Below are 25,408 nucleotides of genomic sequence, written 5' to 3' on the forward strand. Positions count from 1 at the left end.
TTATTTTCATTACTTTCCATGCAAGGAGCTTTTTTAGATTTCATTTTTCCTAATCAGCCTCCCAGTGAAATTTTAACACCATGGATGGACTGTGTAATTACCTACATACTGTATGTATGTCCATGCTTTCTTAAATAAAATGTGCAAGATTCCTCCCAACCAACTTGTGCTCTCTTATGAACAATATTATCTCCTTGAGAAGGCACGATGTACATTAATTATTCTATTCGTGCTGTCTTTTTGGCTGAGATTCTAAATACCCTGCTTGTTACTGAATGTGCTGACAGTGTAGATGAGAAATCCAAAGTTCAGACACATGAAGGGACCTTCCAGGACCCTCCACCAGGGTGCGGCTATGCTGGGACCACAGCCTGGTCTCCCAAGGCTGCTGCTCTCCCCCAGGTACCAGAAGGCTGTGTCACCAGGTAAAGTCCCACCGCTGTGGGTACTATGGGACTTCCACATTGTTTCCTGTGCTGGAATTTTGGTGAAAAGAAACACCGTAACAGAAAACAACATCTCCACTTTCAGGACGTGGAAATTACACAGAAGTGATGCTCAGTCTTTGTGTGGTGAACGAACACAGAACAATAAGTGATCTTTCCTCCTCGTTCTTTTTGTGGGATGCTTTCCTTAGGTGGGTGGCTTGGCTGCTGCAGTGGTGGGAATGTTTATGGAGGAGAAGGGGACTGTAGCCTTTGTGGAAAGACGAGGGACTGTAAGAGACGGGATCCTCCACACCTCAGATGTACTCTTCCCATCTACAGACCGGCCCCGCACAATTTCTTTCCTTACAGACAAGACTGTTTCATAGGTACCACACGCACACACAAAATCCTTTATGGGATTTTCAGTTTAACAGGTTTCCTTGCCTGGGAGTAGGGTCAGTCATTTCAGCTCTTCCTGGAGTTACTGTGAGGAGGAGGGTGATGTCACGTGCTGAGCACAGCGCTCGGGGCATCGTAAGGGGCACAGAGATGGGAGCCAGGGTTAGCGCTCGCATCCCTGCTTCCCGCTGCCAGAAGAGGGCGGTGGCAGGGGAGGACACCTCCCTCGGGCCCAGACAAAGCTGTAAAGCAGCGGCCGTTTGCCTCTGATACTCTTCCAATTCTCTTTGGTCTTCCCTGGTTCCTTTCCAATGTCAACATCTCACTCAGGCCTGCTTGCTCTTAAAATAATAACATGCTACACAAATTCTTTCTTTCTTCATCTCTGTGCCCTGATGTTTTAGATTTAAGTGCTTTACAGTAAGGTCTGAATGACTAATAGGTCTAATCTTCTTTGAGATATCAGGATCTTAAAAGAAAAAAGTGAATTGATAATCGTTAGCATATGAGGAGATGTTTCCAAACAGAGGAGCTTTTTAAGTGTGTCTTACTCCTTTTCTACTCCTAGGAAAAAGGGTTTCCTATGGAGGAATGCTTAGCATACATGTAGAAAGCAAGAGTCAAGTTTCTACAGATCATAAGTTGAGTGGCTTGATCACCAAAAAAATTTTTTCTTCTAATGAAATTTTGCATCTTTTTTTTTTTAGAGTTTCTTTCTGTGAGTTGAATGTAAGTATCCCTTTCTTCTGAAAACTGAGGGAAATGAGAGATAAGGTCTTTGCATTTTTATCTATGTTTCCCAGAAAATGCATACTAAGGATGGCTATCTTGGAATTTCTTTTAGCACATAATTAAAATTTGCAATGGAAGTCTTGCTACGGATTCAGTCTCGGAAGCTGGCAGAACTCACTTCCTTCTGTCTCTCCCAACTGGCCTCAGACTGTGGAAACATATTCCTTCTCCACAGTTGTTGGTCACCAAGACCTTTACTTGTCTTTGAAACATCTCTCATCTGTTCCTTCCTTCCCGTTATCAACGCCCTTTCATCTTCTCACATCTACTTTGTTGTGAAATTTCTGTTTTTCCTATTTCCAGACTCCCCTTCATGACCGGCATCAAACTGTTCTTCCTCGCGCTGTGATTGCACCGTGACGACCTTCTGAGTCACCTACCACATCAAGATTCAAGGCTGCCTGGCTGCAAGTCCTTCCAGACAGTGGCTCAACTCACTTTCGTCTTCTACTTTTCTGAAAAAGCTAATCACATTCTTTATTCCGGCTCTTTTCCCCCCTCACCCAATAACCAGGCATCGCCCACTCCTTCCTCTGTTCTTGCACCATCATCATCCCCCCTTTGCTTGAAAGGGCCATTCCCTAGTTTCAGGCTCTTTCCCATATGCATATCCCGCCTTTTCCCTAAAGCTTTCCTCGACCACTCCAGCTTCTACACTTGCCTTTTTTTTTTTTTTTTAAACTGTTCATAAGAGGTCTTATGTGCTATTCTCATAGCACCCACGACTATTTGGGCGGAAACCAGACAAATCTTCCCTGGGTGAATAACTGTGAAAAGTCGCCTCTAACTTGAAAGGTTCGGAACGGAGTTCAGAGGACAGAAAGGGCGCTGGCACGCCAGCTGCCCTTGCGGGGACCAGGGCCAGCCCCTGGCTTCCTAAGCTCTGGGGACACGGAGCCCCCGCCAACCCCAGCAGCCAAGCTGTGCAGGGGACGGCCCTCGCGAGAGCACCGGGCCACGAGGCGCCCCCGCAGCCCGCGCGGCCCCCAGCCCCGTACTTGAGCGGCGCCGGCAGGATGGTCTGGTAGTTGTAGTGCTGCTGCTGCTGGCTCAGGATCTGCAGCTGCAGGAAGAGCTGCTGCTGCTGGAGCAGCCGTGCGTAGTTGGAGTCCATCTGCGGCTCGTTCTTCTCCCCCTTCTGGTCGGGGGGAATGTACTGGTGGTACTTCAGCTTCTTCACCCGGGGCTTGGGGTCCTTGCACTTCTTGCTGCGGTGCTTGTCGTTGGGGTTCTTGGGATGGCTTTGCTGTTTTCGAGAAAAAGAGAAGAACGTTTTAAGTGAGGCCATCACACGCGGCCTCTTCCAGGGTGTGCCTCAAGGAGTGGGGAGAAAGCGGCGGTGCGCCTCCGGAGTCGGGGACGCCGCCTGGGACAGCGACACACATGTTTCCAGAGCGAGGAAGACATGCGTACGTGTCCTCTGACCCAGAAATGTGACTCCTTAGAACTTGCTTTCTCCTGCTGCCTTGCTCCCTGAGAGTAAGGGAAGGCTATTCAGCTCGGCATGAGCGAGTCAAGTTCAACAGTTACTGCGGGTGTCTCGTGCAGACACACTTCCAAGTGCTTACGTATATTATCTCCTAGTGAAAAGAGGCTGCGTGCTCAAGATACAGATGGGAGAGGACGAGGGATACTTCACTATAACTGGGTACTATTTTTTGGTCATTAAAAATATATTCTTTAGAGGATATGTACAAACAAAAATGCTTCTAATGGAATAGAGGAGACTATAATTTTTTTTTTTTTTAATATTTAGAGGGGCGGGGGAGGTTTCGACCTGAGCCGAAACCGAGAGTCAGATGCTTAACTGACCGAGCCACCCAGGTGCCCCTCAAGTTAATGGATTTCTGAGGAAAACACACACAAAATATTGCAATCTCACGGTATTAATCAATTCATCATCATCTGCTTATTGTGCTATCATTAACAGATTTTATTCCTGGTCTTTTCAAAGGGATTACAACCATGGATGGAGTCTGGGTTACAGAGACTGCACTCTCTTATGTACTGATGAAACCACTGCCTTGGCTGATCAGGAAGGCTCCTACAGGAGGAGCAAGGGGGACAGGCACAGAGTAACCAGCATGCCTTAGACTAAATCTGCTCTTACCTAGTCACTGACACGTTCTCTCACCATGTGAGGGTGGAGAACAGCTTTCCTCACAGAAAACCCCACAGAACCGTGGTCTGTTTCTGAGTGTGCACCTGTCTTTTCCTCTCCTAGTACAGTCCTAGGATCCCAGACCCAGCCTCTGAATCTCACATTATTCAACAATGCCTCTTGCCCTAGAATCAAAGCCCTGTTTAAAGACACTAGTGAAGAGGAGAAATCAGAGAACAGGAAAGGCAGAGAACTCTTAGCATCCACAGAGACAGATGGGTCGGCACCCAAACTGTCTCTGTGCCATCTGCGGCACATGCTTGGGGATGTGGGCAGAGGAGGAGAGCTGGTGATATTAGCTCAGCTGCCACGTGCCACACTCTGGAATTTCTGGCTCCAACACTAAGTGATGGAGGAGGGTGAGATACATTCATTTGTGCCCTGAGGCCACAGACGCTGGGCTGCACGGCCACGGAGAGGCTGGAGTAGAAAGAGAACCTTCCCTGCAGGAGGGCCAAGGACCAGGACAGTGCCGGAGGGTGGGCGCAAGTGAGGAATCTGCACCAGCCTAACGGCCTCCGGAGAGTGCTCCCCTGTGTTCCCTGGGCAGGCAGAAAGAAGGCTCGCCTGCCCTTGGGGAGCCTGGATCCTTCCCAGCCTCGTTACTTCCGGCCTCACTTCTGGAAGGTGCCAGGAGGGCTGGCTCACTCTCCAGAGCCCTTTTTGAGTTCTAAAAGTTTGACATCAGTGTTCTGCTCCGTTTGCCAAAGCCGTATCTGAAATGATGACACTATTCCTCTATCACCCCCCCCCTTATTTAGCAGTTCTAAATACACTTAAAATAAAACTTTAAAAGTATACTATATATTAGGAATTTTGATCTTCCGTGGGGCTTGTTCTAGCTGGATTATTTGACCCAGTAAAATGTAGGGAACGGTGCCACCAATCTGCAGCTTATCTGAAGAACAAACCAAGCTTGGACAGGCCAAAGCTGCTAAATCAAACAACGCAGCCGCTTGTCTAAAGCCTTTAACCTGCCATGTAATATATCTGGAATAGCGCGGAGACTGACCTTGTGTATAAAATCCAAAACTATGTTACCATTAAAGACATGTTTGTGAGGCTCATGACTCCCCAGTGCTGTGCTACGGTGGCTCTATCTTACTCCACTCCCAGTGTTTCTTTCATCTTGGCAGCCTGGATGGGGCAGAATTGGGAACTGCTGATAAAATGTATCCTAAAGCCTTTCTGCAGGGCTCTGGGAGTTTCATGGAGACCACATTTGGTGCGGTTCTTCTGTGACTACAGAACAATAGGGCATTTGTCGAAGGTGGTGGTTTCCAAGACTAAGGCGTGATCTAGCAAGTCTGCCTGTGGTTTTGTTTTCAAGGCTTCAGACTGAAAGCTAGGCTGGGCAATACAGATTCGTGCCCTTGTGTTCCACGCAGACAAGCCACCGGTAAAGATCTCAAACCAGTGTGTGTACAGGGAACCCACCTTTACCAGCGCTGGCCCAGGCTTTGCTGAGGACACAGTGTTTGTGGGGACGACAGGTGCTGTGGACCTGGTCGGGGGCTGATCCGTAGTAGGAGTTTTCAAGAATTCAGGAACTGCTGGGGACACTGAAGTAAACTGGTGGAAAAGGCAGAAAGGGAATACGTATGTGAACTCGATGACATAAAATTAGAAAAACCAGAATTAGAAGGGAATGACCTCATTTTTTTTCTTTTTTAAGTCCACTAGAAAAGAAACAAAAGAAAAATATACTATTATGTCTGAGACCCAGATGGTGGAATAACATGCTTTACCTCACGGAGCCAATTAGTTAGTCTTCGCCCCAACAGCAATGAAAAGCTAAAGCTAAATAAGGTTGGATTGACTCCACCCTCTAGTGTTTTCTCAGAAATATGGTCAGAACCGCCCTGTTTTGGCAGAAGAAAAGTCCAAGACTCTTGTAAAAATGATCAAAACAATACATGACACTTGTAAGGTTCTCTTGCTGTATAGATCACAGTAATAATCCCGGTGAATTCAGATGTGATCTCTCCTCTTTGTTACAGGGTCTGATCAATCCTCTCCGGCACACCCCTGATCCAGGGCCTGGCAGCATTTGGTAAGAAGGCTCCCTCACCCTGCAGGCCCACTCCACGTACGGGTCCTTAACTGTGCTTTACAGTGTATGTCCCCATGTCCAAGGCTGACTTGTACTCTCCTTAGCCATCCCCCCACCCTTTCCCGCAACAGGAGGGCACCCGCCAAATGGATTCTGGTAATATCGACTTGTTTCACTGATGACGCACCCTTGTACCTAAAGCAAGAAGCTAAGTTGTTACCAAGGCCAAACCAGCAACCCCTAAACCTCAATTTGGAGTCATGTATTAACAAAGGAAGCTACCTAGGAAGGCCTTGATAGGTTTTATCAACAACCTAACAACCCATTTCCACTAACAATCTACTTGAAGTAGATTTTAAGTATTCACTCACTGGAAAGAGATCTTACTATTACAACATCAGTTCAATGTTGCACAGTGATTACTACATGGACTTAACTATGACCAGCCTTGTTTTAAGGAAAAATACCTTCCTTTATCACTTCCACTCCCCCACGCAACTCTCGAATTCATTACAAGAATCAAAGTCAGTTCTTTTGCTGATGTATTTGGGTTTAAGAATAGCACACTGTATTTTTCCTCCTTAAAATAAATGACCTGAGAACTCAGAGGCTATTTAGCAGCAAGAAATATGAAGCTTGGCACATACTAGTTACTCAATAAATATTTGTGTAATGGGTGAATGGAAATTCCTTGTGGCTTTACTCATGCGGGGTGAGACTCTCAAGGCCAGCTGGGACCGTGAGTACGTGTGTGGGTGTGCAATGAACTGTGCTCGCCCATGTGGGCTCTCTCCCCGAGCTTGCTTTTCCTTCTTGCCACTGACTTCAGCTTTTAAGTAATTATAACAGTGTCGACAATAAAAAGACTTGACTTTTCAAAGCTGGCTACACGGTAGCCGCTCAGCCACGGTTTATCGTTCTGTATTTTCAGTGACCTGTGAGCACCTGCGGTCCTGAAGCAGATGACCCTCCTCTGACAGATGGTCACAAGGTCAACAGCAGCCTAAGGCTACGTCACATGCCTCCATCGTTCACCTCACTTCATCTTATCACGTAGGCACTGTATTCTCTCTGTCATCACCACCAGACAAAGGAGGGTAAGATATTTTGAAAGTGAAAGACCACATTCACCTAACTTTTATTACACACTATTGTTAGAACTGCCCTATTTTGTTACTATAGTTGTTAATCTCTTACTGTGCCTAATTTTAAAATAGAACTTTACAGTGGTCGGTACATACAGGAAAAAACAGTATACACAGTGTTGGGTACTATCCGTGGTTTCAGGCATCCCCTGGGGGTCTGGGGATGCATCCCCTGTGGATAAGGGAAGACTACTGTACTCAGTTCCATTCAAACAGACGCCAAAGTCTGTTTATCCGAGAGACTTGACACCTGTGTTCCAGGCTGAATTTTGCCCCCAAAAGGCCCTGAGCCAGCCGCCTACTCAGTGAACCTCTGACATGAAGTGGAAGGTCAAGGCCAGCTAATCACTGCTTTAAAGGATGTGGTTTTATTTGTTTTCCTTTCACTTTGTACATATTTATCTCCGGGTCAATTTTCACACAGGGAAAAACATTCCTTGGCTGTTAAATAAGTGGCATATGAAAAAGAATCACATATTTGAATATATATATTTTTATATATGAGAAATAAATAAATAAATATATTTCCTTGCAGATAAATTCTTCTAACCTGGCAAGCTGTTTTACCAGTCTAGCCCCCACTGACTGATATGATAGCAATGATGCATTTGAGAGTAGTCAGTGTTAATAATCTGAAAAATAATCCAGAAGCATGAATGTGGTATCAATTATAATATGTATGAAAATGTTTCTCCTGTATTTATAGACCTTGCCTAATTGACTTCAGCCTTGATTACGGACACTGTCATCTTATTAGCTCTTTTGGTATTTCAGTGTGACTTTGCTACTCAGAAAACCACAGACCCCAGTGAAACACAAGAGTAACCCAACTGAGATACAGTGATTATTAATATTACCTAATCTGAAATAAATTCTGGTTAAAAAGGGAGAAATGTCTAAACTCTTCTTCACATTTTGCTAGTCTTTTTTATGTGCTTTAGAAACAACCCCTCAAACAATCTTACATCCTATCTAGATGTTAGGATCCTGGTGGCTGGAGTTACAAAAAAAAAAAAAAATAAATAAATAAATATCAGTACTTTAGAAACTACAGTATTTCAAAAAGGATGAAAAGAATATCCAGGCCATAAAGGATACTACACTTATTTTGTTCCACAGTATAGTGAGCAATATGTTAAAATCTTAAAAGAATGTTTTAAATGTTTAAATTTCCACTGAGACCTAAGTTCACCTTTTGTACTTTCAAAATTTAATCACAAAATGATTCAGAATCTTTTCTCCAAGGAAATAAAAAAGCTGCAAACTTTGTTTTGTTTTATTGGATCTGACCGCTGTTCCCAGGCTACAGGTCTCATGACCTCCAAGTCTTCAACTGTCATCATGACACCATGACAAGAAATGTCAGAAAAACATTGTTGTCTAATGATGAATATTTAGCCTTTAAATAAAACTGAAAAAGAAAGCACTTTGAATCTTAAAGACTGACTTTTCTCTTCTTAGAAACTGCTAAGGAACTAAGAGGCAGCCCACGGAATGGGAGAATATATTTGCAAATGATGCTACAGATAAAAGACTGGTATCCAAGATCTACAAAGAACTTCTCAAACTCAATATGCGAGAAACAAATAAATCATAAAATGGGCAGAAGATATGAACAGACACTTTTTCCAATGATGACATACAAATGGCTAACAGACACATGAAAAAATGTTCAAAATCATTACCCATCAGGGAAATTCAAATCAAAACCACACTAAGATACCACCTTACGCCAGTTAGAATGGCAAAAATTGACAAGGCAGGAAACAACAAATGTTGGAGAGGATGTGGAGAAAGGGGATCCCTCTTACATTGTTGGTGGGAATGCAAGTTGGTATAGCCACTCCCGAAAACAGTGTGGAGGTCCATTAAAAAGTTAAAAATTGAGCTACCCTATGACCCAGCCATTGCACTACTGGGTGTTTACCCCAAAGATACAGACGTAGTAAAGAGAAGGGCCATATGCACCCCAATGTTCATAGCAGCATTGTCCACAATAGCTAAATCGTGGGAGGAACCGAGATGCCCTTCAACAGATGACTGGATTAAGAAGTTGTGGTCCATATATACAATGGAATATTACTCAGCTATCAGAAAGAACGAGTTCTCAACATTTGCTGCAACATGGACGGCACTGGAGGAGATAATGCTAAGTGAAATAAGTCAAGCAGAGAAAGACAATTATCGTATGATTTCTCTCATCTATGGAACATAAGAACTAGGAAGATCGGTAGGGGAAGAAAGGGATAAAGAAAGGGGGGGTAATCAGAAGGGGGAATGAAGCATGAGAGACTATGGACTCTGAGAAACAAACTGAGGGCTTCAGAGGGGAGGGGGGTGGGGGAATGGGATAGACTGGTGATGGGTAGTAAGGAGGGCACATATTGCAGGGTGCACTGGGTGTTATACGCAACTAATGAATCATCGAACTTTACATCAAAAAACCAGGGATGTACTGTATGGTGACTAACATAATATAATAAAAAAACATTAAAAAAAACTGCTAAGGGAAAGCTCTGCTACAAAAGAAAAAAATAAGAGTAAATGTTTAAGCTGGTTAAAATTTTATCATGTATCAGGTGTGTGGGTTCCTTCCGTAAAGATGATACACTTGTCAAGGACCAATCGCGGTTCTCTCGTAAGTTCCTTTTTTATTAGATTTCTGTATGCGATCTAGAGGGGCAGAAATTAGATATTTAAAAACAAAGCTTTTTTTGTACTGTCGATTTTAAACCTAAAATAAATGTGTTTTTAATTTAGGAGGCAGCAGAGCTCTTAATTAAGATGGGAATATGCAAATAAATTCAAAATGCAATTATGCTTTACATATTGTTTCCATATTCTGACCCCCAGACAAATAAAATGAATACAAGTATGAATGAGTTGAATACAAATCAAAAACACATGCTTTGTATACTTAATAGATGGATCTTTTATGTAAATTCTAGTTTTGTTACAATCTACCGCTTAGCACTGACCACTCTGTTTACGTAATGCACAGTTAAAAGTTGAGGCATTTCATTTTTAGTACAAGTAGTTGAACATTAAATTAATCTTTTAGCGCAACATCTGGTGGACATTTAGCTGGTACTTGATGACCTGATTCGTAGTGAGGATTTGCATGTGTCCCTCATTTAAAAAATCTATTATTTAAAAAATTTGTGGTAAAATATATTTAACATAAAAGTTACCATTTAAACCATTTCCGAGCATACAGTTCTACAGCATGAAGCGCCTTCCCGTTGTTCTGTAACTGTCACCAAACAGCCATCTCCAGAACTTTTTCCGTGAAACAACAACTCCCCATTCTGGCCTCCCACCAGCCCCTGGCAACCACTGTGTCCCCTCTGAATGAATCTCACTAGTCTGGGTAGCTCATAATAGTGGAATCACACAACATTTTCGCTTTTGTGTCGGGCTTATTTCACTGAGCGTAATGTCCTCAAGGTTCATCCGTGTTGTAGTGTGGGTCAGAATCTCCCTTTTAAAGGCTGAATAATATTCTATCTTATGGGTATACCATGTTTTGTTTAGCCACTCATTGGTCAGTGGACACAACGGTTGCTTCTACCTTTGGCTGTTGTGCACAATGCTGCTCTGAACACCTGCTCCAGTCCCTGCTTTCAACGCCTGTGCGCATCTACCCAGAAGGGGAATTTCTGGATCACATGGTAATTCTAGTTTTAGCTTTTTGAGAGAAGTTCCATACCATTCTCTATAGTGACTATACCATTTCACAATCCCACCAAGAGGGTAGAAGGATTCCAATTTCTTCACATCCTTACCAACCCTTGTTAATTTTGTTCTTTGGATAGTAGCCATTCTGATGGTGTGAGGGGATATCTCATTGGGGTTTTGATTTGCGTTTCTCTAGTGATTCGTGCTGTTAAGCATCTCTCTCTCTCTTTCTTTTCTCTTCTTTTTCTTTCTTAATTTTTTAAGGGGGGGGCAGAGGGAGCGAGAGAATCTCAAGCAGGCTCCACACTCAGCGTGAAGCCCAACCCAGGCCTCCCTCACATGACCCTGAGATCATGACCTAAACCAAAATCAAGAGTCAGACGCTTAACTGATTGAGCCACCCAGGCGCCCCTTGTTTATCTTTTTTCTTTTTTAAAGATTTTATTTATTTGAGAGAGAGAGACAGGTGAGAGAGAGGAAGAATGAGCATTGGGGGGGGGAGGGACAGAGGCAGAGAAGCAGACTCCCCACTGAGCAGAGAACCTGACACAGGGCTCTATCGCAGGACTCTGGGACCAGACCTGAGCCAAAGGCAGACGCTTAACCGACTGAGCCACCCAGGTGCCCCTATCTTCTTTCAAGAAATGTCTATCCTAGTCCTTTACCCATTTTTAAATCAGGTTACTTATTTTTCTGTTGAGTTGGGGGGGGGGTTGTGTATATATTCTCAGTATTAACCCCTTATCAGATATTTGATTTGCAGGTATTTTCTCTCATACCATGGGCTGCTTTTCACTCTGTTGATAGTGCCCTTTGACACACACAAATCTTTCATTTTGATAAAGCCTAATTATTTTTTTTCTTTTGTTGCCTTGGTGTCATATCCAAGAAATCATTGCCAAATCCAGCATCATGAAGCTTTCCCCTGTGTCTTCTAAGAGTTTTATAGTTTTAGTTCTTATGTGTAGGTCTCAGTCAAAGTGACTATGAGGGGCCAGAATGTGGAAGCAAAGTAAGTATTAGAATTACTATTATTCATTTTTGGTAACTGAGTTATGGTACTCACGTAGACTGTATAGTTGAGGAAATAATGGTATGTATGTATTTCTTAAAGAATACAGATAACAGTTGTCATGATGAGTCGTAAGAGCATGACGCAGGATGCTGTGCTGGAGAGGGGTCATAGGAAGAATCTCAAACTGTTGGCTTCATAAGAACAAAGTCATTCGTTCAAACCTGTGCAGGCCAGAGAGATGCTCTCTTGATGACATCTGCCCTGGGGAACACACGTGAAGTAAGGAGCTCAGTGCCTGGCCCAAAGGAGTGCTCAGCACATGTTGGCCAGTATTTTTTATCCCTCATCTCAGTTAGAGTCAATAAACATTGATTTATTTATAAGTAAACAGGAAAGGCCTATTCTGTCGAATGTACACTTTAGGCACTTTCCTACTGGTCATGAGAGAACAGAGTTAGGAATGAGGATGGAACATGACTTCATGGTTAATGCTGAAACCAGCTCAAAATCGAATCATTAACAGTCCTCTTGGTATGTAAGTTATGGGAAGCAAGACTGCAAGGGTAACAGGAGAAATTATAACCAATATCTTGGATGGCCTAATTCAGGCCTTTATTGATAAGCATTTGTAATAAAACAGTCTAATTTTAATTATGTAACATACGTGTACATGGCTTACTGTTAGACCTTGCTCATCCTCTTTGTTCGCTTAAACCTAAAGTTTCTGTATTATTTGGAAAAGGTCATCTACCTGAAGGTTACTTGATGCGACAGGGAAAAAAGTACACCAAGTCCCCCTAAACTCGTCTGCAGGAACGTACGCTGCGTAACTGACCCACGAGGCTCCCCGTCAGCACTACTTCCAGTTCGCACGGGAGTTGTCCCCACAGCACAGACTGTGAAAATGAACACGGATCCTGTCGGGTCACACTTACAGGTAAGCGTGTGGGCGCTTAATGCAAATGATTAATTAAATGGCTTAAGAAATATGGAGAGAAAAAAAGTCTTGGGATGAAAAGCGCCAGTGAGACAACTCCTGGTACCCACATGTGGCTAGCTGTTCGTAATTTTCTGCAGCTTTCCACTGTTCAAGAATTGCTTAGGCATAAAATAAATTGAGCTCCAATATGTGATGTGTGTTCCATTAATGTTCTGGCAAATTCCTTTCCAGCTGTACTTTGATCAGAATTGAAAAGAAAAGAGAAGAGCCCAAGGAAAGGCAGTGTTAGTCTCCTACAGACCACACAGAAAGACATATTTCAAAGAAGGATTGTTTTGGGGGTGGGGGGCTAAAATGTATGTTTTGAAGGAAGGACATGGTAATGTGTTATACTGTCCACAGTGTGAAATCATTAGCATTTTACTGGGATTGAAAGAGAAGAGCCTGGAAAATCTGTTCTTTACCTAGATATTACGTGTTAATCTTTTTTTTTTTTTTTGGTAGGGAATATATCTTTTATTTGAATATTTTCCTATAGGACTCAATCCTTTGATATTTATCTGTGTGTTCTGAAAAAGAATTCAGGAGATAATATGTCATAACACATTTTGGAATAAAGCAAACCAGAAAGGTATCTTGAGCCTAATTTTCTTTTAAGTAATTGTCTGTAAATATAACTTTTATTTATTTATATTTACTTTTTAAAAGATTTTATTTGTCAGAGAGAGAGAGAGAGAGAGAGAACGTGCACAAGCAGGGGGAGCGGCAGAGGCAGAGGGAGAAGCAGGCTCCCTGTTGAGCAAGGAGCCCCAGTGAGGGACTGAGTCCCAGGACCCTGAGATCATGATCTGAGATACCACGGCAGATGCTTCACCAACTGAGCCATTCAGGCATCCCTGTAAATATAACTTTTAAAGAACTGAAAAGTAATTCCCTGCACTGGCCCTGAACTTTATATTGGGCCAAATATAAAAAAAAATTAATAGGGAAATTAGAAGAATGTGTTTAAGCCATGGCATTAAATGTACAGCACAAAATGATGACCAATTAGCATATGAAAAACCTTGGTTCAGGCCAACAAGAAGGAAAGGGACATCTGTGACAGAGTTACTCCAAGTGTGATCTGTGGACCTCTGTTAGCTGCCTGCAGTGGAAATTTGATCCTACCCCACTACTCTTTTTTTTTTTTTTTTTTTAAGTGATCTCTGCACCCACCTTGGGGCTCAAACTCACAACCCCGAGATCAAGAGTCGCATGCTCTATGACTGAGCCGGCTGGGTGCCCCGCTACCTGATTGTATTTTGCAAGAGGATTAGCCCACCATGCATTGGAAATTAAACACACTACCTAAAAAACAAACACATACTAGTCTTTCACTACAGGCAATTTGAGGACCACTGGTCCACCGTAACTTAAATTCACCATTAAACTCTTACAGTGAATTTCATTTTAAAGACTGAAAATTAAGAATCTCAAAGAATACCCCAAATAAAAGATGTTTATGTTGTTCTTTTGTTATCTTCTCTTTATACGGGCTACTTCAGTAATGGTGAGGAGACGGACTTTTGGGGGAGAATCCAATGATAATTCAAAAGCAGGAAAAAAGAAATTGCAGAGATAATCTCCTAGGGTTTTTCATTCATGAAAGCAATGAGCACTTGCTGTGTGCTGGACCCTGCACGTTCGGGATGAGGTCACTAAGATAAAATGAGGGGACACCCTGGCCCTTTGGAAACTTCATGTCTGATGAGAAGCAGTATTTTCAGCTATTTTCCCCCTGAACTACAAATGTGAAAGTAATTATATCTAGAGAAATAAACACATTTTCTATATACGAAGTGAGATACCTGGACAAATTCATTCAACAAACACGAGGTAACAGTGAAAATAATTGAACAAAATGTACCAAAACAAACTCTAATTATCACTTCTAGATGACACAAAAATCCCCAAGACTCTGCAGGCATCACAAAGTTTGCCTGTGCAGTTGATTACAAGACCAAAACCCAAAACCTACAACTTACCTATAATCCTCCTCAGGAGCTTCTTTCTTCTACATCAATACAGCAGTTAATGGGGAGATGTCTTTAATTGCATGAATAAAAGTGTAATAATGATAATCTTTCTCAGATTCCTTACTTAAAAATACTAACACACTTAGTACAAGGGAATTTTATCAAGGACACACAATTTAAGAAGGTCTCAAGGTATATAGTACAGAAATTATGTACCAGGTAAAGTGGAGGCAGGCCAGCCCTAGCCAGGTTCTAGGCTCTTTTCCTTGGCTGTGTAAGTGGGCAGCGTGCCACTCTCTGAAGTGGGTGTTTTGCCGGAGGCCTAGCTGACAGATAAAAAGCAGACTGTCAGCGGTCTGCACGTAGCAGGCAGAACCTATGCTCCAGCAACATGACTGTTATCAAAACTAGTGTTTCAGTTCCGGAATGACCCCGAGCTTAGCATGTGTTGCACTGGCAATAAACAGACCATATTTATTCTTCAAGAAACACTGCTATTCCTTTTTTCCTTCAAGGACTTCGGGAATGTCAGCCCACTGGGTGGGACTCCCTCTGGTTAAAGAAAGCTTCTCACTTATAAACTTAGCTGGAGACCACGTTTCAAGAGCAAAGTAAAAACCTACTACAAGCGAAGCAGGGAAAGGGAAAATGCCAATCCCCTACAACACAGGTGGTGCCGTCACGATACCATGACCAGGTAGGTGGCTGATGTGACAAAAATCCTGTTACTGAAAGCTAAGGCCACCCTAATAGCTGTTTGGTATCCTGACCTACTCAGAGAACCAATGACTGAAATGGCTAAGTAGAACTGTTTTTTGATGGTATTTACTCGCATACTTGACATTCTTGTTAGCCCTATTTTTAAAGCTCGAACCCAGGGTGCAGCAAGTATGTGAGAATACAGTAAGGGCTGGTCTCCCGTGCTCTCCTTTCTGCCGCCTTCGACCTCAGACCACGGCCAGGTCGCTGACCCCACCTTCTTCCAGACCAGGTTGCAGCCAAGCCCTCAGACTCTGACGGGAGAGTATGAACTGAGCCACCCACACAACCGCCGAATCCCAGCTGGAGAGGCTCTCCCCTTAAGTGGAAGAGCCGAATCCCAGCTGGAGAGGCTCTCCCCTTAAGTGGAAGAGCACAAACATGGGCTGCTTCTGCAAGCCTGGCACCGGTCAGTGCTTGTGATGCTCAAGTGTGGTGCACTTGCTCCACACCAAGGGCCTGTGCTGCATGCTGGACACACACACACACACACACACACACACACACACACACACTCTCTCCCTCTCTCTCTCTCTCTCTGAAGTAGCTCTTGTTGTCCAGAGTCGAAGTCCCTCTCCTCATGGACTCACATTTTATTTAGTTGGAAGCACAGATACAATAAGCAAATAAACTAATGTATTTCAGATCCTGGTGGTAAGGGCAGTGACGAACCTAGTGCTGAGAGAGAGAGAGACCTAGTCCCTACCCAACAGATATTCATGAATGAGAAGAAATGCTGCGAGAAAATATGCAAACATTTTGAATCCCCAAATTTCTGTACCTCTTTGAACCCAGGCCTTGTCTGCTGTAAGGGTTAAGCCAGATAATTGCTGAAGTCCTTCCCAACTCAGAAATTCTATGATGTTTGGCTTTAACAAGAACATTTTCTACTGAACTTAACCAATTCCATTAAGTAGTTCAATAGCTCTGACTTTAAGATAACTAAATAGTATTAAAATTTCAGTAAGGCAAAAACATTATAAGGAAATGAAAAAGTAACTAGCATAAGAGTTCTTATATAACCAAAAGAAAGAGGAACACCTAGTGAAAAATAAGAAATGAGAATTTCGAATGCAATTATCAAAAAATATTTGTTAGATTCCTTTGCATGCCCTAGATTTTCAGTTCCCAGCCCCATCTGACACATAATAGGTGCTCAATAAATATTTGTTGAACAAAGGGATTCAATCTAACCAAAATCAAGAAGCCAGTTAAAACTTTCAAATTTCCAAACAGTGTGCAAGGTTTAAAGTAAAGATATTACCTGCTTGTGGGAAAGACATAGTGACTGTGGAAACCCATATTATCTTCCCAGAAGGCTATTCAAGTGCCTACCTTTTACCTAACAAAAGGTCCAAATCCTTTTCAAAACCTGGTAATTATCCAAAGAAATAATCAGACAAAGTGCCCGGCAATGTATGTATAGAAACAATGTGTGCAGCAAATATGTGAGAATAAAACAGGGGCCCTTACTGTGTTTGTAAGAGTGAAAAATAGAGACAGGTCCAGACAATCCACAATACGGAATTGGTTGAAAGATGAACTTAGCTACCTGCTATTAAAAATGAGATTAATGTATATTTATTGACAAGGAACACTATTAGGATTATGATTAAGATATAAAAGTGATTTAGATATAAGAGTTCCTGCATGACCCATCAGTTCCACTCCTAGGTAAATGCCCAAGAGAACTGAAAACACACGTCCACATAAGAACTTGTCCACACACATTCGAAGCACCACTATTCGTAACAGCCACCTGTCTAGGGGGTGTAGCTCAGGAGTAGAACATGTGACTACGTACTAGCCACATGCCCGAACCAAATGTCCATCGAGTGATGAACAGATACATAAAATATGGTCTATCAATGGACTATTATTCAGCCCTAACAAAGAATGAGATACTAATACAGGCTATAACATGGATGAGCCTTAGAAACATACTAAATAAAGAGGCCAGTCACTAAAGATCACATATTGTATGATTCCATTTAAAGAAAATGTTCAGAACAGGCAACTCCAGATACAGAAAGTAGACTGGTGGTGACCTAGGGCTGGTGGTGGGGATACTGGGGATTGACAGCTTATGGGTATGGGCTGCTTTTTTGGGATGATGAAAATGTTCTGGAATCAGGTAGTGGTGATAGTTGCACCACTCTGTGGATATACTAATAACCACTGAATTAGACATTTTAAAAAGGGTGAATTTTCCCAGTGCCAGTTTTTACAGAAATAGAAAAATCCATCCTAATATTCATATGGACTCTCAAGGCACCCCCAAGTAGCCAAAAACAGTCTTGAAAAGGAACATGGTTGGAGGTCTCACACTTCCTGATTTCAACATTTACTACAAGGTGACAGTAATCAAAACAGTGTGGTCCTGGCATAAAGACAAACATATAAGTCAATGCAAAAGAATGCAGAGTCCTTAAATTATTACATATATGGTCAAATGATCTTCAACAGAAGTGCCTAGGGGAAAAGGACAGTCTTTTCAATAAATGATATGGGGAAAATTGGATATCCACATGCAAAAGAACGAAGATGGATCCTTACCTTACACCATATACAAAAATTAAAATGGATTAAAGATCTAAATGTAAGACTCAAGACTATAAAAATCCTAGAAGAAGACAGAGAAAAAGCTTCATGATACTGGATTTGGCCATAATTTCTTAGTAGGATACCTAAAGCATAGGTAATAAGCCCCAAAACAGACAAATGGCACTATATCAAACTTAAAAACTTCTGTGCCTCAAAGGATACTATCAGTAGAGGAAAAAGGCAACAAAGAATGGGAGAAAATGTTTGCTCATCATGTATCTGAAAAGGGGTTAATATCCAGAATATACAAAAAACTCCTACAATGTAACAGCAGAGAAACAAATAATCTCAATAAAGATGGGCAAAAGACTCAAACAGACATATCGCCAAAGAGGATATACAAATGGCCAACAAACGCATGAAAAGATGCTTAACAGCACTAATCATTAGAGAAAGGCAAATCAAAACCACAAGGAGGTATCACCTCATACCACTAGAATGGCTACTATCAAAAGAACATAAATTAGTAAGCGTTGGTGAGGATGTGGTGAAATTGAAACCCTTGCATGCTGTTGGTGGGAGTGTGAAATGGTACAGTTACAGTGGAAAATAGTCTGGAGGTTCCTTAATAAATTAAAAATGGAATTACCATATGGTCCATCAATGCCACTTCCAGGTATATGCCCCAAAGAATTGAAAGCAGGGTCTCGCAGAGCTATTTCCAAACCCATGTAACCTAGCACCATTATTCACAATAGCCAAGACATGGAAGCGACCCAATGTCCACCGACGAAAGGATAAACAAAATGTGGTATATCCAAATAATGGAATATTATTCAGCCTTAAAAATGAAGGAGATCCTGTTACAACCTGCAACATGAACAAACCTTGAAGACTTTATGTTAAGTGACATAAGCCAGTCACAGAAAGGCAAATATTGCATGATTCCATTTATATGAGATATCTAAAGTAGTCAAATTCATATGTATGTATGTATATATGTATTGATTTAAATTCCAGTACAGTTAACATGCAATGTTCTATTAGTTTCAGGGGTACTATACAGTGACTCAGCAATTCTATACTTGACTCAGTGCACAGCATGGTAAGTGTACTCTTTAATCCCCATCACCTAGTTCACCCATACCCCCACCCTACAGTAGTCAAATTCTTAGAAACAGAAGTGGAATTCATTGTGATTGCCTGGGTCCGGAGGAAGGGGTTGGGGGCTGCTGTTTAATGGGTACAGTTTCAGTTTTGCAAGACAAAAAAGTTCTGGAGATCTGTTACACAACATTGTGAGTGTACTTAATACTACTGAGCTGCACATTTTAAAATGGTTAAGATGGCAGAAAAAAAGGGGGGGAGGGTACATTTTATAGTATGTGAATTATATTCTCAACAAATGTTATGAGAAAATTTTTAAAAAGCAAATTACACGACCATTTGTAAAAGAAAAATGTGGATATACAACAGAAATAAAATGTAAGAATCTACTGAAAACTGTTAACAGTGTTTGTATCACAGGTGAAAAAAATCTTTATTTTCCCACACTTTCAGACTTTTCTTCTGGAAGAAGATGAACCGTAATTACCTCGATATATAAAAAAAACAAGGCACTGTCTCTGTTTAGGGGGAGAAACAAGAAAGATGATACCTGGGCTGGAGTGTTTGTAGTCACAGGAGATGGAGAGTCACTAACTTTTGGCTCACTTGGGGACGCGGCTGACCCCTGTGACTCCTGGCTGGCTGGCTGGTCTGGAGACAAAGCATCACTGCTGTCTTCGTCAAATGAGAAATCGCCCTGAGTCTGAGGATAGTCCTCCTTCCCAACACCTAGAGAAAGAAACAATTTTCACCTTATCTCGGCCTTGGAATACCAAGCTTAAAATGATAAAGAAGGAGAAACATTGTTTATTACAAGAACACAAGAAGCTCGTTAAAAAAAAAAAATTGAACATAATGTACTTCCCAGAGGAAGACTACACCACTACCTAGGATGAATACTTGGGGAAAAAGTCAGACCTGAGTCAGATCAAGCCTTTGGATCCAGTCCCAGTTTCAGAAGTCAGAAGACAAGAGACGTTTTTAGTGACACTGGGAGTGCTAATGCATTCGGTACAATCCAGTATGGGGACAGGCTAGAGAGCACAACGAGGCCTGCTCACCAACAGATACACAGCAAGAAAGGAGAGGAGGAAGAAGACCCGTGCAGGAGAATAAGACTTAAGAGAGACATCAGCCAATGACAAGGTGTGGACCTTGTGTGGACCCTGATTTGGGTACAACTGTTAAAAAACATTAAGAGGTATGGGAGAAAATGGGGCCATGACTTGGTATCTGTTGATGAGTCCTACTTCTTGGAGCGGCCCAGTTATACTGACCCTTTACCTTTTGGGGCTCCACTTCTTTGGGACTGAATGGAATCATCACTGAATGTACTACTTTGGATCACAAATTGCCTAAGACTTAAACTCATACTAATGCAAAATATGAAGTCCCCAGAGTAATGGAAACTATAATAGTTTTTATAGTAGGATGTTAACTTTTCAAAATTGCTTGCTGTGTAAGTGGTATTACTTCAGAATTCTTTTTTCTGCTAAAACTTATGCCAGGAAAAGGTGTGTGTGTGTGGGGGGGGGTTGGAAACATTAGTAGCTAAGTATGAGAAGCTCAGCATAGAATGGACAGATATTACCATTCTTAATAAATACATCTGTACACTCGTGCTGTTTACTTTGCTGAACTAACACTGAACAAGCAAGCGATTTATCTTTCCTAGAAGTAAACAGAATAATGGAAAATCTGTAAAAATTTTAAACAACACAAGAGAAATTAAACAGTCTAATGCAGTAAAGTTATCTTGAAAATGTCATAATGAAATCGGAACCTAAAGACATCAACCTCAGACGTGACAAGAGGAATCTCTGTGTTAACTGGTGAGAGATGCTAGTCTTAGCACACATAAAGAAACAGCAATAATATTGGGAATTGGTGCAAGCATTAATCAATTTCTACTTCACCCAGAAAACAACACTCATGATTGGTGCTGGTTTTTTAGATTAAATTTGTTTTCAACTTCCAAGTTCCTCGTTCTCCCGGAAAATAGTAAATTTTTAGCGTCTTGCCTATAATTGCTTCCTTAACACTGGAGTCGACAGGAAGGATGTTTTTCTCTACCAGCTCCATAGGACCAGGTCTTTGAGCAATCTTTTCATTCAGGTCATCAGCTAGTCGAGCTCTTTTCAACTTCATCTGAGTGGCCTGCAGGGACGGCTCTGCAAATGTCTCTAAAAGAAGAAACACAGTTTTAACCACTACTCGAATTACTCTATTCCATAATGTTATTTCAGGCCAACTGAATTTAATTTAATTTCAACTGGCTTAAACATATTTTTATTTATGTGTTCTCAATGTATTTATGGAAAGAGAAAATGACTGTTTAAGAATGCTCTAGTATACATTTATGTATTTTTAGTCCTGGATACTTTATATTGTCTATACAATGCCCTCAGACTCAAATTAACATGAACTGAAGCCAAAAACTGGGGTACTGCTATTGTTCATTTATGGTAGGAGGGTTACATTGACATTTATTAGGTATTGGAGATAGGGAGGATGAACAAGAGAGACGTGGGTCATGGCTCAAGAAGTATACAGTTTTAGGTTTTGCTGCACTGGAAAGTCAGTTCCTAGAAATGGGGGCACTGGATCTTAGTTAGGTTATAAGCTTCTCTGCAGGAGTCAATGGGAAGAGCTACAGATCATATTCTTAGATTGCTCCCTGTGTGTCTCAGAGCCAGCATCATAATTAAGAATGTGGGTTTATTTCGGAATATATAACCTTGGGACATTCAATTACAGGGTAACTAATGGTCATAAAGAAGCCTCAACTCATCTACTTACAAATGGATGAAGTTGTACAACAAATGTGAAACCAATGTAAATATCATTAACTCATTCATTCGGGTAATTCTGTCAATGGCTTGCATTTCTGGTACCTCTCATTTAACATTTTATTACACTGTTTCTCAATAATGTTTATAACTGATTAAAAAAAAATGGTGAGGCGTATTTGGGTGTAACCCAAAATTCCGAGTTGACCGTTGCTTGCCTCTTAATTATATAGAAGAAGGTCTTCTAATGAAATTCCCCATAAGTAATCTCAGGATCACTGATGTGTTTTTTTGGGGAGGTAAAATATCCCGACTGAAGCCCAAAGCTCACCGAAAGCCCGCAGCCCATAAACCATTCTCCAGCACATCTGAACACTTTTCTTTCAACCAGCTGAGGTATATGCTTACCGAAAGTCAACCCTGATTGTCCACAGAACAGTTCCTATCAGTTCCCATCTGATGTCAATACATAATTGAACTAAATGTTATAGGAAAATGATAAACTTCAAAAATAAAATTATTTCTTGGAACCTAAGTTAAATGCTCTGCAGTGACTTGATAAAGGTGAGTTATTAAAAAACAAACCGCTGTCAAATTAGGGCAATTAACAATTGCCTATTGGAAATATTTAGGAAAATATTTAGGAAAAATGGTAAAATCTAGGATTTTTCAGCTCAGATTGCTTATCAACTGTCTTTATGTTGTTTTTCCACCTCAAATGGAAATTACAGATGATGTATGACAGCTGTGGCTTATGCAAGAAAGATGATGACTGTACAGATCACTCTCAGGTCGATGTCTAAATCTTGTTAAGAGCTAGGTAGGAAAGTCTTCTGCCTTTCTCCTCTCTCCCATCAACACATCTAAGGGATATCGGGAATATGTCTGGAATGAATATATCCCAAAAGCAAATAATGAGACACTGGCATTTTGTTAAGTTTCTGTTTTTGGTCTTATCATCTCCTCATCTCCATGGTGCTGGGGCTGGATTTTAGCCGAAGTTCAGAAAAATAATTTAGACTTTTGCCTGCCAAACAACAAATTCGATCAAAATTGGGATAATTAAAATAAATTGGGGGGTGGTTTGAAGTTATTTTTTAAATTACAAATGATATATTCTTCTTACTTTAAAAATCCCAGCTTGAGAACAGATGTCCTAAAAAACATCACTTATGGTTCATTCGTATACACAGTTAGGTTTTTAAATGTTGGGTTATCTTTTTTTTTTAAAAAAGCAAATATGATTCCTTTTGATAGTTCAATGTATTTGCCTTGGTTTTAATGATATTAATAAAGCCTGTTACAGTTAGAAGGCAAGTTGAAACAGACAGCACTGTTCCTTCAAAAATGTCCTTTATAGGTCAAGATCTTTACAGGCGCAGAAGGAACCATTTTGTCCAGTTACTTACCAGCACATTTGCCTCTTGAAGATTCATTTATCCCTGACAGCAGGGAGCTGTTCCTACCCTACCACTGCAGTTCTGGAAATGCTTTTAGTCCAATGGACTTCTGCGAACACAACCGAAAGTCGTGAAAGGCACAGACCTCTCACCTCCCATCCCAGATATGAAGATAGTCCCAATATCTTAGATTCTTTGGAGTAGAAGAGACCCTACTTCGGGCTATTGATACCAACCTGATCCTTGGAATTTCTTTACAACATCCTTACTGTGGTGTCAGCCTGTGCCTAGTCCCAACACAGCAGCCTGTTTCTTGCCTACTGAGCACTTTTCACTATCTGTAATTCATTTGTTTTGCCTGTTTATTATCTGTCTGTGTTACTAGAATGTAAGCTTCATGGAGGCTGGCATCCATCTGGCTCACTTGTTGGGTCTCTGGTGTCCAGCTCACTGGCTAATGAACGACCACCTCAAATGAGGGCAACCATACTGCTTCCAGAAGATTTCTGGACATGTCTGACCTTTAGGATATTATTTCTTATGCTGAGCAACAATCTAATACTTTGTAATACCAACCTAATTCTAAAATGAACTCTATCATTAGGCCTGAAGAATATAATATTCCCTCTACTTGAGAACAACCTCTCAATCTTTGAGAAATTTTCAGATTTTTTTTCTGTGTCATCTCAGTATTAAACACACTCAAGACTATCACAGGGTCAAGCTCCTGGTCTTTCTCAATAAATCAGTCAGAGAAGCAAAACAACAAAAGAAAATATAACTTGGGAACTTACGGTGGGGAAATCAGCTTTCAAGAATGTTCTGTCTTAGAGAGAAAAACATCCCAGCATGAGCCACATGTTTCACCAGAGATGGAACAGAACTGTCCCTACCATCACTTCACAAGTGATGAGGCTAGACCATCGAGAAAACCTGGGGGGCTGAGTGGAGGGTATTTATGTTAATGGTCAGATCAAGTGGCATTGTTTTGGGTAAGTAACAACAAACCGAAGACTTTTAAGTGTGGGCACTGCACCAGGTAGACATAACAGGGCCCAGGCAGCTGAAAATCTAGGGTTAGACTCGTGGCCACTGTACCCTTCATGACTTAATGGGCATGTGTTCCTCAATGATGAAGAAATCCTCTGGACCAAAAAATGTTTTCCAGAACACACGGTAGAGACATCTATGGCACCAGCTGGTGGGGGAAGAGTCAGTCCATCAGCTGGTTATTTGGAGAAGCAAACCTTCCCCGTGTATCTAATGTAACATTTTAGCTTTGGGTCTTCACGTTGCTATCCGATTTGAAGGATGTCAGCCTGTGGCGTAAAAAGTTATTAAAGTGGGAATAAACAGCAGTGGTGGAATTCTCACTTATTTTCTTGAGAAAACACAGCAAAGTAAGGAGAAATAAAAATTTTACCTTCCAAAATGTGCATCCTGACAAGTTCAGAACGATCTGGTCGGCTCCGAATCTTATGCTTCAAAAAGTTTTCAGTCTTTAAAAAGAAAGAGAGAGAGAGGGAGAAATTCTTACATAAATTGTTTATGACTTACTGTGGTTTTACATTTTTCTCTCAAGGTACTCCATTTAAATAAATTTATACTCTTTGGTTATGATTTTGCGAAGTAAAGAGTAGAAATTAGTACTCTGAAAAGCCATTATCCAATACATAATTTAAATTGCTGCCTTCAGAACTGTACAGGGATTTGAAGTGCATGCTGGCATAGAGTAAGCACTCTACAGGCTTTTATTTTAAAACCTGGAAAACGCAAAAGCTCATAATTTGAACAGACATAGGATTTTGATCATTTAAATATCTAAACATCTACACTTCAGGTCACATAAAAATCCACCTAAATTACAAGTTTCTTTAAACTCCTAATGTATGTTTGTTGGTGAATTCATATCCTTGATCATATTTTCTTATTTAGAACAGTTCTCAACTTGAACAATAAGGCTTTCAAATGGGTTTTATATAAGATTCTAAGGGAGCATTATTGTATTCTGGGAAAATTCCTATAGAATTTTGGGAACATGCTTATTTTCATACTGCAAGATAGAAGTTTTCCCTAAAGAAAAAAGAATGAATGTACATAATGGTTCTTTTAAAGAAGAGTAATAAACATGAAACTGATGTGCAGATAGGATGGAGACTTCTCAAAGAGTAAAGCAGACTTGA

At 41.2% G+C, this 25,408-nt stretch overlaps 1 protein-coding gene across 10 annotated transcripts in view; it reads right to left on the reverse strand.

Moving 5' to 3' along the window:
• MRTFB (myocardin related transcription factor B) overlaps positions 1 to 25,408 on the reverse strand; it is a 263,944-nt gene that overhangs the window by 32,235 nt on the left and 206,301 nt on the right. For all 10 annotated transcript variants that reach the window (XR_015727978.1, XM_045776055.2, XM_087870349.1 and 7 more), the window contains 5 exons: positions 24,649 to 24,724; positions 21,058 to 21,219; positions 19,587 to 19,765; positions 5,218 to 5,352; positions 2,618 to 2,865 (listed from right to left, as the gene is read on the reverse strand). Coding sequence is in view for 9 of the 10 variants with exons in the window: in XM_045776055.2 (XP_045632011.2) it covers positions 2,618 to 2,865; positions 5,218 to 5,352; positions 19,587 to 19,765; positions 21,058 to 21,219; positions 24,649 to 24,724 (800 nt within the window). In the remaining variant the exon portion in view is untranslated. The remainder of the gene's footprint in view (positions 1 to 2,617; positions 2,866 to 5,217; positions 5,353 to 19,586; positions 19,766 to 21,057; positions 21,220 to 24,648; positions 24,725 to 25,408) is intronic.

The sequence above is a fragment of the Ursus americanus genome, chromosome 2 (assembly GCF_024610735.1).
Source record: "Ursus americanus isolate L20-20 chromosome 2, mUrsAme1.1.p, whole genome shotgun sequence".
NCBI classification, from domain to species: Eukaryota; Metazoa; Chordata; class Mammalia; order Carnivora; family Ursidae; genus Ursus; species Ursus americanus.